The sequence below is a fragment of the Zingiber officinale genome, chromosome 6B (assembly GCF_018446385.1).
Source record: "Zingiber officinale cultivar Zhangliang chromosome 6B, Zo_v1.1, whole genome shotgun sequence".
Lineage (NCBI taxonomy): Eukaryota > Viridiplantae > Streptophyta > Magnoliopsida > Zingiberales > Zingiberaceae > Zingiber > Zingiber officinale.
This window is the reverse complement of record NC_055996.1, coordinates 81,784,694-81,799,796: the sequence shown is the minus strand read 5'-3', so window position 1 is coordinate 81,799,796 and position 15,103 is coordinate 81,784,694. Positions and strand designations below refer to the sequence as shown.

Here is a 15,103-nt window from a genome sequence, read left to right as displayed (position 1 = left end):
AATGTACTGAAAGTTATAGATGCTATGAAAATGAGTGAAAGGAAATGAGGGCATGGAAAGGTGAGGAAATGCAATCACCCAATTCTAGGCATTGAACTTTATAAATAAACTTCCTTACAATAAGATTCCTCTCCCATTCTTTCAAACTTCCCCAATTCAGACAAGGATTGCAACAAGATAGATGAAATGGCGACCATTGGTCATTGATAAACACAAAATTGAGTATTGATAAACTATTAGATGAAAGAACACTGTGGCTTTCGACATTGTAGTGGAAGATTAGGTCTAAATCAACAAAAAAGAAGAAGCCCAGGTGTCCAAGTATTTCATTAGGCCTTAATCAACAAGAATCTATGCTACAATGACAAGATTAGGAGAAACACAAGAGGGAAATGAACAAGAGGAATTGCTAAAATAATAACTTTTATAAATTTTTCCACTTTCTGTAAAGAAAATAAAATTTTCACTGCTCCAGAACTTCTCTGCTATCGTGGTTAATTCCAACTAACAGTCTCAAACTTCAATTGTTTATCTTTGCAATAATGTGACTTCCTCACCCAAACTTCTGAATCTCGCAAAAAGGTCTCCTTGAAACAATGTGAAATTTAGGTCATTCAACTGCCAGGTGTCAAGCCTACCACTTCGTCTTCCTATAGAAGAATTATTAAATGACTTATTTTCTTGAGCTTCAGGAGGCTAGATCAGTGAATCCAACCACTTCAAGTTATCAAGATCAGTAGATACAGAATGCTTCCCACTCCTAACATTTCTGCTGGAGAGGACTGGCCCACTGACATTTCCATTCATTGTTATAATCAGAAAGCAGCCATCTATTGCATCTGAATATAGACTTTGAAATCAGTTGCAAATCATTGCTTGCTCTCCTGCAGCCACCAGACCCTTGCTTCAGTCATCATCAGGAAGCCTGAAATGTTTTGCCACAAGTTATTGAATTGGATTTCTTACTGATTGATAATTACTTTTGCATGGGAAAGGATAATACATTTGTACAAATGGAAAAGGTTCCCCTCCAACAGTAGTTTGATGGTGTTTTTTAAATCAGCTAAAATAGCAAGATGAAAGTAATGTGAAGAAACAACAATCATAATATGCAGCTTCAGTACCATCATCAGGATGCAAAGTTGCAAATAATAATTTGAAACTTAGTTGATGATGATTGTATTGGATATTGTTTTGTGCCCATCAACCATAGTTTGCTAATCTATAGCAACGACACATAATGAAGAAATGAAGAATGTGTTTAATTGGCAAAAACCACAAATGGCTGCAACCAACCAAACAACTTTGATTTGTATTTGAGGCTCAAAAAATGGAATGAATGGATTTGTACAAGTGTCGCATTTGAACTTTAATAATCTCTCACTATACATATAGTGATTGCAACCACTGTTTCAGGCTTGTGAATCTATCTATGAGCTTACAATTGCTTACAAGTTAGGAATCCCAACAAACATGCAGCAGAAATACCTTCTGATGATTGTTTTCATAGCTTGTTTCATTAACTTGATTTTGGAAATAATGCTTAAATAGCTGAATTGCATAGTACTTACTTTCTGAAAGATCCTCGCTTCTGTCTTCCTATACTTTTGCTACATGTCACCCAATTCTCTACAACAAAGCATCTTGCTTCCTCTTGCAGTGGTAATTCCTCCACCAACTTTGCTTTTGTAAAGAAAAGTAAGATATCACCACTATCAATCTAAATAATATCAGCCTATTAGCTGCATCCACTTACCTTGAATAGGGGCAATAAGTGATATCTCTTTTTTGACTGGAAGGCATTAGTGATTGTTCTTGTCCACCAGTTTGCAGGATCTCAAAATGATACATGAGATATAGTTCCTCCAGTAACCATTCAAGTGCAAAAACTTGAAATCTCCGACATATGCATGACTGAATCAGGAGAAATGCCTTGCTTCAACATTATCTTATATATCTCATAAGCTTTATCCCAATCACCCAATTTATGATATTCATTAATTATCACAGTATAAGTTACTACAGTAGGACAAAGATTCATTTTCAGCATATCATCTAGCAAAGCAATTGCAGTTTCCATCATAAACATCTTGCTATATCCATCAATGAGGTAGGTGTATGCATGAGCATCAGCCGCAAGACCGCTGTGCACCATTTTGTCGAACAACTCAGAAGCATTCTTCATATCTTTGTGACTACACTAGCCATCAATCAAGCATGTATATACAATCCTATCAGGAATAAACCCCTTTATAATCATTTCTTCGAACAAACCCAATGCTTCAGGTAGCCTTCCAATCTTGCAAAGCCCATTGATAATGATGGTGTATACAAAGATATTTGGCACCAACCCCACCATTGACATTCCTGCAAACAGCTTCAGTGCCTCCTCAAGATTTGATGATTTAATTAGACCATCAATAAGTATGGAATAGATAACTACATCAGGAACAATCCCTTTCTTTATCATTGTTCCCAGAACACCCCACGTGTACACTGATTTTCCTTCCTTGAATAGTCCATTAAGGATGACTGAGACCATAAATATATTTGGAACATTTCCCCATTCATTCATTTTGTCAACGAAAGCAAAAGCATCTCTATGCTGCTTGCAAAACAAATCAACTATCAGAGTACATGTTACAACACTAGGCATCACACCACTGTTAAGCATGAGTTCAAATTGCTCTAATGCTTCATTTAAGCACCCATTTCTACAATGAGCAAATATTACACTCGTGTAACTATGAGCATCTGGGACAAAATTGCTTTGAAGCATCTGTTGCCAAAGCCTAGAAGCACCATCCAAATCCCCAAGTTGGCAATATATATCAATGAGGATCCCATAGGAAATTAAGTCATGTGCATAGCCTTGGCCACTCAGTTGACTGAAGAGACTTAATGCACATCCCATCTCACCTTTCAAGCACAAACCATGAAGTAGTGAACTAAAACTGACAATCGTCGGCATGGTCTCACTGCTTAACAGTTCTTCAAGAAGATTAGAGCCCTTCACAACATCTCCACTTTTGCAAAATCCATCAATGAGAATGCTGTAGCTATGCGCATCCGGTTTCGGTCCATGTTCTTTCATCTCCTGAACTACTGACAATGCTTTCTCCAACTCACGCTCCCTACAAAAACCAAGTACCAGAGCATTATAACAATTGGTATTGCATGGCAAGCCTCTGACTGCAAATCCTGAAGAAATTCCTTTGCAGACTTAACATCCCCTGCTCGACAAAGCCCCCTGATGTACGTATCATATGTCACTGCATTTGACTTCACACCTTTCATTTCCATTTCATCAAGAATTTTACTAGCTTCATTTATGTCCAAGTTATTAGATGTTGTAATAGTTCAACACTATGTTATACCAATTATAATTTATAGTTGATACCATATAGATATTTTATACCGGTCAATACTAATCAACATTATATTATACTAGCTAGCTATGAATCTTAACTACTATAATATAAATATTTCATCTCTAGTCAATAGATCAACATTATATTATGATAGTCATAAGATCATAACTACTACAATAATATTAAAAATAAAGATATTTTTAAAAATAAAAATAGATTGAGACAAAATAGATGTTTCTATAATAAATAAAAAGGAGTGTTTTTAAACGATTCCAATAAGAATAGATACTATTTTTATTTTTACCCAAATAAATTTACATGAGCCAGATTAAAAAAAAAAATAGAACTTTCAGACAATGAAGATAATAAATTGCTCCAATCATTGTAATTAATTAACACCAACTGCAAAAGCCTTCACTGTCAGAAAGGCAAGAACAGGATTGTATTATTGTACTGTCAATGTCTGTCTTACAATTTAACAAGATGCTTGCTAAAGGACTGGTATTAACTAGCATCAATGTTAAGTAAATAATTTATCCTCAATACTTATTGCTTCCAACCCAGCAAGTGCAATCACTGGGATCATAAATTAATACTGAAAGGAAGTGAGTGAATTCCCAAGCATTTCTAGTAATCTTTTGGAAACTCCACTTCCTTTGAAGTAACAAATTGATACGCATCAAAGCTCATGTGGCAAATCCATAAATTGCTCATTCAGAGCACAAACGATAGAACTCGAGTCGTTAACTGTAACTCTATCTTGACCCATCGGATTACTAAAGCAAAACTCAATGTCATCATCATCACTATCAATGTTGTGGCATGTTACCCGGTTTTGGTACCTTCGGCGCTCGAGGACAAACACATTGAAGTAGTAGCTTACTAAACTAGTCCACTTTCTGTGAGGGAAATATATTTTAAGCCACTTCCAGAAGTTTTTGCCCTTTGATGGCCGATTCAGGTGAACAACGGTCTTGAACTTCAATTGTTCATCTTTTGTCCATGAAAGTGTGACTTCCTCACCCATATTTCTAAATCCCCAAAAATGAAAAGCTGGACCCAATTCATGGTTCAATTGAAATCTCTTCTCGGCGATGTGAAATCTGGTGCACTCAACTGATCTGGGAAAGTTACATTCACAAGTATCTTGTCTACCTCTTCCAATAGCAGGATCATTAAATAATGGCATGTTCTCTTGACCTTCAGGAGGCCAGAGCCGTGTACCTAACCATTTCAGCTCATCTGAAGAATCAGCAGATACAGATGGCCAGTCAGTCCAATCAAGAACTTCTGCTTGGAAGGACAAGCCCACTGGTACTTCCTTCTGTCGTTGAACGCCAAAATGCCAATCATCTATGTTATCTAAGTACATACTATGAGTTGTATGTTGGGCATCATTGCATGCCAAAGTTGTTGAACTAGATTTTTCTTTAACAGACTGAGATGACTCAGTGGTATGGGAAATGGTACCATTAACATCGACACAATTGATGGAGTTTGCTTCCTGCAAGAGTTAAATGGTGTTTTTTAGATACTTAAATGACACGAAGGAAACCGTTTAACCATATTCGCAAAGAAGGAAAAAAATAATAATTGCAAATATGCAGTTTTAAGCCATCATCATCCCACCCTGTAGCCAATTAGAAAAGTAACTCAACCGATTTTCTATAAACTACAAGCAATAAGACCTACCAAAGATAGAGAAATGAGCTATATGTTAATGCAAGTATCAACTTTGCATCTCTTGAGCCTACTGCTGGACTAATAGAGAAGAGGTAAGGTGTCAACCTATAGAGTATAAAATGAATTAGTCCTGTCACTCTATATACAGCTACATGTTGATTTAAGAACATTAAGAAAGCATGTTCACATGTTATAATACTAGTCACGCTTTCGATATAACCATAAAAGCAATCATATACTCTAGAACACATAATGGAGGTGTACATACCTACAGAATACAATAGGAAAGGCTTTACATATTGAAGAGTTGGATAGATGAGAGGCAATAGAATTTCAAACAAACTCATGTGATCATGAAAAGTCCAATTAGAGCATATACGTAAACAAACACTAGAATTCCAACCCCACAAAGTTGTAAAGATTGTCTGTAGTGTCCGTATGTGCCTAACCCACACAATATTGCAGCATGTGGACCATATGCAGTCGCACATGCTACCCAAAATTACTAATGTCGGCAAAAAAAAATCCATGGGCATATATAAGAAAGTACATAAATGATTACCCAAACAATTTAGGCAATTGGCACTATATATATATATATATATATATAAACCAATCTTGGCAATTTAGATAGTTTTCAGAAGGATACTAATTAATGCTTGCAAATTTGCACGGTATGAAGTTTAGGCAGACTACTCAGAGGGCCTGTTTCTGCAAATGAATATATAGTTGTATAAATTGTTTTCTGAGGACATGCTTAATACAGACAAAACATGTACTCAAATTCTAACATCTATAGTGCATCTTCTGTACACTGAATCAATATTTTCAAAATAGAATCTAGACCAATTTTAGCTGAATTGTGAAAACTAGTAGTTCAATATTTGTGTTATTAACTGACTAGTGAACTCTACCTTTTAGAAGTAGTCCATGGTTAATAGACAGAAATGGTAAATACCTGTTAGTTACGGTAAATATACCATGCTAGAACTCCTGTTCATCTTGGGAATCTCTGGTCCACCAAAGACTATTTGTTGTTACAAGATAACCGCATACTACCTGACCTTTACATAGGTGACATGATCCAATATCTGTCAGATATGGTTTTACTATCAAGGATTCATTAGATATGAGGGATAAGATGTAACACTTCAAGCTTGCCTACAAGTTCTATCTCAACTGTGAGTCAGTTTAAATAGTATAAAATTATCATACACCTAATTACATAAAAATCACTATTTTTGGTATAAACTTTGTAGCTTAAGCTCAAAGAATGACATTTAATAGTACGATTGTCCGATTGTCTCATGTCAGATTTTTATAGCCTTATGGTAGCAAAAGGTGGAATCTGCCACCCCAGCGGCCCTACACGGTCGGCCCCACAACCATCTGTGAGGAGATAAATCGGGAAGCTATAATTGGCCAGTGCGGAGGAGAGCTTTTTTTCCTCAACTTTGCCGAGATTCGAACCCTTGCCCTATGGTAGCAACTTTGCTCCGCACTAACCAACTTTTCTGCGCCTATGTGGATTGGTACACCAAAGATATATCATTAATCACTTAATTGTCACTTAATAAACTCTTCAAAAGTTGCAAGTACCATCATAAATTCTCCATTTGGCCATACCATAGATCAAGATTCAAAAATTCATTTTGCGTTGAAGTTTCAATATCGCCAAAATATTACAATTTTGGCACCTGGTTGTGTCAATACTAAAGTGTATCGAAAGGAATTTAGATGAATTTTACTCATTTTATATACTTTCGACTAAGTTTATTTACTTTTAAAAATAATACTATCACATTTAGAAAATTAATTGAATTATAATTATATAATACCATGTCATACTAATATTCAATACAATTTTGATGTCTATTAAAGCATGACAAGATCAATTAAATAAGGTTGAATCAAAATATTTTTACTTCAATGTGAATTGGAATGAACTTCATTGATTTGTTTACTTTTGAAAATAAGGCCATAACAATTACTTGAATTCATTAAGCCAAAGAATATTGATTGTCAACACAATATGATACTCATGAAGACAATTGACATGGATGGTATAGGAGACATCGCCTATATCGATTAGCATTAAGTTTTGGTAATTTATTAGAATAGCATGTTTTGATTGTGTCACCTCACACAGCATGAGATTTCAAACTATGTCATAGATATTTCTTCTCTAGTTGATTAATGGATGTCTAGTGATATTACAATCACTTGCAATGCTAATGTGCATAGTTTTAAAAAAAAGGACACTTACGAGGATTTAGGAGGAGGTTCATTTAAAGTGTTTTAGATTTGAACCGCAATGATTCAAAACTAAATTTCCCTATTTATTGTATCTTGTGAGTATTAACTTAAACACTTGTTTTGCAAGTGATAACATTTGAGGTATTAATTATATGCATGCTACTTATGTATCAACTTTTCTATGATTAATATAGATTGTTATATCTCATGTGATTTCCATTGTACGATTGATGTAGAAGCATGAATTGGAAGTGTAGATTAATACATTTTATTGCATATATGTTAGTCATTTTTATCGACATAAAAATATTGTTATATTGATTCAACAAATTAAGAATAGAAAACCTAGTGAGAGTAGCATAGCTTTAATTGGATGATATGGATTTAAAGACAAAAACACTATGCTTAATGCATCAATCTCGTAGCTTTGTGCATGTTTGTCTTCATACTATGGGCTACAAATTGGGTTGGCCATTATATACCCCTCACATATGCCTCTGGAAATCTTGATAATATGTAATGTGTTCTAATTGAATAAGGATACAAATTCAAGTAGTGGAGTAAAAAAATATTCCTTGGGGTTTAGACATTTTGGTACGGCCTATCAAGGCCTAGTTCAACCCTCAGTTTTCATCCAATCATGGAACCAACATAGGTAGTTTTAGAGAAGTATCATATCGTAGTTGGTTCTAAATGATCTCTTCTCACTTGAGAAGTGAGGCTTTGATAACATCAGTTACATCTATCAAAATTAGTAAGTACCAATTTTTGACATAAGTTATGTGTTTTTTCAGCAAAGATAGGCATATGCATTTAGAGGCATTGCTAAAGCATCGGTCATATGTCATGTAGATGAATGCAAATGAATGAACAGGTTTATTGTGATTTGGAAATGTTTGTGCATTTATTGACTGGTAGAGAGGAAAGTTCGTCTGGGTTGGTGTGTGATATGATTTCATATGCATATTTGTCAACCAGTTGACAAATTGGTGCCTATTGCTAAGATGGTGTAAGTTATCTCAATTATGCAGTGTTACCCTTGTTTTGCAAAGGTTTGCACATAGTACAAAATGAGAAAGTTAACTCATTAACAGAATACTCTCGACGACTGTTGACCAAAAATGCTTAAGCTGAGTTAGGTATATCACTATCTAAGCATTATAAACTTTGTCCAAGCATAGAAGCATTCCCCTAGTTATAGTTTCCTTAGAGGTAAGCAAAGAGGGAGGAATACTAGACTTTTTAAAAATTATTTGTTGAAAATAGAAATTTTTAAGTCGAATTGCATGTAACAATGCCTTTTCCATCCAAAATCGAAAGAAAGCAAATGTATGCCAAATTGGAAAAAGATTTCCCACCAAAGGAAATGGAGAGGAAGTGCGGCTACGAAAAAACTTTTTCACTGCCTCCTTTCCTTCCATAATATGATGCCTAGTCTTGTAACTGAAATTTCAGAGCTTATCAATCCACATACATGCTTATCGATTGCATGAAATTTAGAAACATAGACAAAAATTAATTTAGCAGAAATACCTTCTGATGGTTCGCTTCGGAGCCAGTTTGATTCACTACTTTCTGAAACAATGCCTTCCTAGCCAGAAGAGCACCAGCATAGTTCTCCATAGCCACAATGTTCTTACTTTGTCTAACATCAGTTAATTGTGTTTTCCCAACATGACAGTAAATAGGATTTTTTGCGGTATTTCTCACCCAACGAAGCAATCGAACCAAAGTTTGCTGCTTCCTTTTGCAACGATTGCTTCCACCCTTAACTGAGCTCAATTCCAACATTAGACTATCACTGTTGTCATACTCATTCCCATTGGTGCCAGTCTTCAAACAGCATCCACATCCCTTTAATGGAGACAAGAACTGATCTTCTAGTGAACATGAAAGCATTGGCGATTGTTTTATAGTTACTTTTGCATTAGAGTGATTCAGATTTTGGTATCCACTCTGTTGCCCTTTGACCTGCTTCCCCGATGCTAGCATCACCCACCTCTCGAGCGCATCCAAGTACTTAAAGAACACCAATTTCACCATCGAACCGCACCTCGACTCCACCCCAAGCGCCTGTGCCACCGAAGCCCATCCGGAGTCCGCAGACACCCGATCATAGCCGCCCATATCTCGCACGGAGCAGTAGAGCTTCCACATATCGACGGGACGCCCATCGCCGACCATGGCCGGCAGCGGGCGGAGCTCCCCTCTCCGATTGGCCTCCTTCAAGAAGGCCGACAGGACCCGATCGAAGAGCGCGCTCGAAGTCTCGGAGCCAGCATCCGTCACATCGAGACGAGAGCAAAAGCCGACGCTGTGGAGCTTGCGAAGGATCTCCGCGACGTCCAGATGGGAATCCGCCGCCAAGAAACTCATGTGTCCATCGACGGGAGCACCTTCGAGAGAGCGAATGGAGCTGGGAGGAGGCGAGGTCGAAAGATGCGATTTTTCTCGGACTTCGAAACGAACAGAGCGACGAAGAGCGAGAGAGAGAGAGAGAGAGAAAGAGAGAGAGGCGTCGAAACCGCGAGAGCAGTAACGATTTATTTTGAAAGCATAAATGCCATAAAATTAAAATAATGAAAACATAAATGGATAAATGGCATAGGATGATAGGAACCGTATTTTTTTTCCCAAAAAAAACAAAAAAAAAAAACGAGGACGAAGAAGAGAGACCCATCTCAAACTCTAAAATTGCTACATTTGGAAAGGAAGCAAATGCTAATTGCATTTGTACTCTAGATATGTATTTACGAATAGAAGAGTTAAGATGGGACCGGCTCCCTAAGTATCATTCAGGAGTAATTTATATTTTTAAATTTATCTTGATTGGTCGGTAAAAAATATTTATAAAAAATTTATATTTTTAAATTTATTTTGATAATTAAATTGAATCGATCGAATCGTCAAAGTTAAATAACTTGATTATTAAAAAACATGAATAAAAGAATCCAAGGATAATTTAAAATAAAATAAAATTGGATATAAATGAATAAATAAATAGAAAGATAGATTGAGAACGAAGAAGAATTTTTGTATCTTGCCTTAATAACAAAGGCCGATTAAAATTGGACGAAAATATCTAAGCTCTAGAGATAAGGAAGGAATGAATTTATTAAAATAATAACTAAATTAAAATATTTTAATTTGAAAAAACCAACTTGAAATTATATTGTAATTTTTATTTTGGTTGGAAGTGAACATAAATTCATTAAAAATTAGTTTCCAAATAATAACTTTATGAGATAAATAATTAAAAATATGTATAATTTAAAATTCGCATGTCTAAAAATTATATAAAATCAATAAAAATAAGAAAATAATAATTCATATACTAATCTTGCACTAAATCAGCCAAAAAAATGATCTCAGTTTTAACAAGATGTACACTATGCTAGATCATAGTTAGACCAAAGTTTTAAAATATAGAGGTTGAAATAACATTAGCAGAAAATATACAAATAGAACAGCACAATTATCTTAAATTTTAAGAATGAAAAGCAACGAGGGCCTTCTCATTATGACCTGTCAATTTTTTATTTAATTTATTCTATTGACAACTTTTTATAGATGGAAATTGTTTTCCTGCTTAAAGAAGGTTATGCAATTGGTAAATTATTAAAGAATTATTTATTCATTAGCAAATATGGCACATGGTAAAGCATTATTGATCCCTAAAGTATATTGTTCAAAGCATATGTGACAACAAAATAAATGACACTTATTTTCTTGTTCTAGAAGACTAAACTAAATATCAGCAAAATGACCATTTTAGACTACATGTTTGTGGAAAAAAAAAAAAAAAAAAAACATGTATATGAAACGTAAAAGAAAATTGAACTTTAATGTGTCAAGCTTGCTGCAGCATGAGGAAGCAAAACACAAGACAAAAGATACAGAAAGTATACATTACCACAATCAACATCTTGAGAACTACAGCCAAAATTTAAGTCCTAAATAATTTGTGAAAAATTGTAAATTACTTGATTGAGAGGAAAAAAACAAACCACAAATTGTATTCAAGGCTGAGTTTCCTTGGATGAACAGTCAGAAGGGAGAGAGAAATACTCTTAAAATTACACCTGAGAAACTGATTCCTGCTTGCTGAAACTTGTTTCAGCTGCCATCATCTTTTCTACAGCAAAATAGTTTTTACGGTAAAGCACAAGTACAGAAACAAGTATAGAGAAATAGTTTCTACAGTTGATCCTTGAAGCAACAAATATTAATGTTTAACCGCAATATCTGGTTTATTAATACCGATTACTACAGTATGCTAATATTTGGCATTCTGACGTCCAAGATAAATCAACTAAATCTAGAGGAAATAGAGAGTATAGCTGCACTTACACCGCATAGCTGCAAAAGAGCTATGTAGACACTGTTGCACCTTCATTTCCAATTTTGTAGAATGCTGTTCCCGGCAGGCACTTGTCTTAAGTAAGCCATGATCTAGAGGAAGAAAATCCTATAAAATGTCTTCTTGGCTGATGCTCTGATCATTTAGTATGCAGTCATAACTGAAGCTTCCAGTAGTATACAATTAACAAACTTCAAGATGACACTTACGGCAACCCAAAGATACCTCTCCCAAAATAATGTGTGTTTTTTCTCCTAACCCTATTTGCACATCTTCTACTGCTTCTCAATGGAGTGAGGTAGAAACGTAGAAGTCCAGGGTCAACGTTCCCTGGAGAGGGATAATGGACACTTCGGCTTCGACCAATCTTGAATTCATTTTTCATTCGCCATTCAGACCTCATATTCTTCATATCAGCATGAGCAGCATTCATACTTAGGGATGCACTGTGATTCATTCTAATAGAACCTTGGCAATCACCATTGTTTCGTGATACACCATTGGTTTCCATGCTTTCTACATTATTACTCTTCTGTCCATGTATAGTCTCTGATGCAGACCTCTCAAGAATATGATCGCATTTTTTTACCAAGTCTCGGAAAGAATTACCTATATTCCAGTCCCAAACCTTACTCAGTCGGCGAGATTTTTTCCTTCCGATTCTTGACACAGCATCCCCTGGTTGAGATTCTTCATGAAGTCTCTTGATAAAAAGTGTTTCCGAGGAAATGGGTTTCTCGTCAGCCTTCGGCACATTAGCAGTAAATTTGAATCTATCAATTTTATCAATATTTTGGTTGTGATTTCCAGTTATTTCACCATGCACACCTGTCTCCGTTCTTGTTAAATCTTCATCACTTTCTTCAAGGCAAGAAAATGAACAGGACAGTGCCCTGGTCAACATTGAACCTTCCCATGAATGTCTTGGAGGTTCCCAGGAGTTCTTGCTTGAATTATGACATAACCTCCAGTCACAAGATTGCCATAAATTAAGATAGCTTTCGGAATTTTTATCACCAGATAAATAACTAGGCTCATCATCAGGTATTTCAAACTTCTTTGAAATGCTCCCCGCTCTCCACAAAGTTCTTTTCTTTGCAAACATCGTATTGAACCAAAGGGTCTTACCTTGGCCCTTTTGCCTCTCTACAGAGCCCCTGATATCTTTGGCAATAAATGTACCAATTGTAATCTCCTCGGAAGAATTGGAATCATTCTCGATCATCCTAGTTCCTCCATAAGAGTTGATTTTAATGTTAGCATCCTCAGAGAAACTATGGCCATCATGGGAACTAATTTCAGATTCACAAGCATTTGAAGTTGATGTCAAATTTTTTTCTGGCACACTACGTGTAGTTCTGTCAACATCCAAATCATCATCCAATTGAAACAAGTATCGGAGAGTCTTTCTAGTCCCGGCTTCACTAGTTTTATTCTTAACACTAGGAACTACATCTGGGACCTTGACTATTTCTTGCTGTATGTTCCTAGGTGCTTCCAAACTCTGTTCAGCAGTTCCAACATTCGACAGCCTCTCAACCAAGCAAGAAGGGCAAAAACCAGTGAATTGCTGAGACGGATGTCTCACACACCTAGAGAGGTTACCATTTTCCAGGATCATCTTCACAAAACACAAATTCCAAAATGGTGGACTAGGGCATCAGATTAACTTGGCGATGCCAAACTCCCAAATTGTACCAACAGTGGACAACAAAAGGCGGAAAGGAATACTCTTTGCAGAATACTCGAGTTCTGGACAGTAAAGCATAAAAGAAGGTTATCCGAACTATTTATTCAAAACGCAACAAAAAGAGTTACAAATCAATATTAGAAGCAGCTGGATTACATACCTTTAACTTCCAAAAGCCAGAAGATATAATAATCTCGAGCAGAACGAAACTCTAGAACGCATAAGCAACGGAGAACCCCAAAGCTGCCAGTTACTAAAAGGATCTCAAAGCAGTAACAAAAGAAACCTAAGAGAATCGCGTCCAAAAGAAACCAACTTTTAGTTCGTGCAACTCAAAGCAGACTGAAACCTAGATAACAGCAATACCAGAAAAGAAACGAAACGCACCCTAAATCGACGGATTTCAAATAGAGATTTCCGAACAATTACAAGATTCAGCGCGGATTCGAGCTCAAGTAAAGGCACTTTCACCAATCGACAGAAAGAAGCAAACTCAAGTCGCCGAATCCGACGGAATCTCCCTAAGAACCGAAGCCAAAGTCTCTAAATCGCAGCTTTTTCCATGCGCACGGAGAAGCCCTAGAACGAATCAATGTATTAAACTAATACCGAAACCCACATCTTGGGGAAACGTCGACGAATATCGACAACCATCATGACCAAATTACCCTTTATCTTCTCTCACAATATCGGAAGGGCTGTAAATGAACCAAGCATTCGTGAACAAGTTTGGTGTTCGGCTTGATAAGAGTTTATTTATGTTCGTTCATTATACATAAGATTGATTAAACAAACAAGCTTGAATAGCTCGTTAAGCTAAACAAACAAGCTTGAACACATATGTGTTCAGCTCGTTAACGTTCGTGAACAACGTTCGTGAACAATGTTCGTGAACAGCGTTCGTGAACAATATTCACGAACCATATTTATTAATAAAATTCTTTTCAATATGCTAAATAAATAATAAAATAAATAAATAAATAAATAAATTTAAACGATCAATCTTAATAACCAATCAAACAATTAAAAGTTTCAAACAATCAAACAAGCTTGAATTGAGAGCTTGAAAACATCTAAACGAACCAAGCTCAAACCAAGCTCAATCCAAGCTCGAACCAAGCTCAAGCCAAGCTTGAATTGAGAGCTTGATAACATCTAAACGAACCAAGCTCAAGCCAAGCTTCAAACAAGCTCAAGCTCATAAAAAATAAACCAAGTCAAGCTTGAACACTCATTTCAAAAGCTTGGTTCATTGTAAGCTCGGCTCGGCTCGGCTCGGCTCGGCTCGGCTCGGTTATCTTATCAAACAAGTTTGAACACCCCAAAGTTCGACTCGGCTTGGCTTATTTACAGCCCTATGACACCCACTATTCATAGTACCGGAAATGACCATGCCAACGGTCGACCAAGAAGATGATTCTAGCCGTTCGATCAGTTTACATCGTAATATAAGAAAGGATAGAAATGTCAAACGATCAAATGGTGAGGGCAATTTCACAATCTGGATGGAGCTCCACTTCGTATGCTTCCGCCGAAGAGAAGTGTGGGGAGTTTAAACTCCACGTGGCACAATCTGGGAGTGCCTTTCAGCGAGCCGTTACAGAAACTGTCAGAAAGTCTTCTAGACTTTCATTTCTAATTGGACTAAATTAAAGTGATCATTCAAAGTGATTAAAATAATATTAAATAGTTAATTTTTATTTGGTAAAAAATAAAAGAATAACCCTTATTAATTAAATTTGC

The 15,103-nt window shown here is 36.1% G+C and overlaps 2 protein-coding genes and 1 pseudogene across 4 annotated transcripts; all 3 read right to left on the bottom strand.

Moving 5' to 3' along the window:
- Positions 1-362: 362 nt before the first annotated feature.
- On the bottom strand, positions 363-3,348 carry LOC121992852 (annotated as a pseudogene).
- Positions 3,349-3,750: 402 nt separating this feature from the next.
- Positions 3,751-10,227, bottom strand: LOC121992850 (AT-rich interactive domain-containing protein 2-like). Its single transcript, XM_042547450.1, has 2 exons — positions 8,844-10,227; positions 3,751-4,875 (listed from the first exon to the last, which is right to left on the bottom strand). The coding sequence occupies exons 1-2, from the start codon at positions 9,684-9,686 to the stop codon at positions 4,051-4,053; spliced, it is 1,668 nt and encodes a 555-aa protein (XP_042403384.1). The 5' UTR covers positions 9,687-10,227; the 3' UTR covers positions 3,751-4,050.
- A 972-nt stretch (positions 10,228-11,199) lies between these two features.
- Positions 11,200-13,979, bottom strand: LOC121992851. Of its 3 annotated transcripts, none has more exons than XR_006115005.1 (4): positions 13,748-13,979; positions 13,521-13,646; positions 11,661-13,422; positions 11,200-11,445 (listed from the first exon to the last, which is right to left on the bottom strand). XR_006115005.1 is itself a non-coding variant. In XM_042547451.1 (3 exons), the coding sequence occupies exon 3, from the start codon at positions 13,289-13,291 to the stop codon at positions 11,876-11,878; it is 1,416 nt and encodes a 471-aa protein (XP_042403385.1). In that variant the 5' UTR covers positions 13,292-13,422; positions 13,521-13,646; positions 13,748-13,979; the 3' UTR covers positions 11,200-11,875. The 3 variants fall into 3 exon arrangements, 1 of the variants encoding a protein (XP_042403385.1); XR_006115004.1 differs by having other exon boundaries at positions 11,200-11,440; XM_042547451.1 differs by having other exon boundaries at positions 11,200-13,422.
- Between the last annotated feature and the right edge of the window lie 1,124 nt (positions 13,980-15,103).

Excerpts from the sequence above, each read along its gene's own strand:
- LOC121992850 (XM_042547450.1), bottom strand. The coding sequence starts at position 9,686 with ATGAGTTTCTTGGCGGCGGATTCCCATCTGGACGTCGCGGAGATCCTT. Across the intron at positions 4,876-8,843 it reads CCGAAGCGAACCATCAGAAG|GAAGCAAACTCCATCAATTG; the intron begins GTATTTCTGCTA and ends TAACTCTTGCAG.
- LOC121992851 (XM_042547451.1), bottom strand. The coding sequence starts at position 13,291 with ATGATCCTGGAAAATGGTAACCTCTCTAGGTGTGTGAGACATCCGTCT.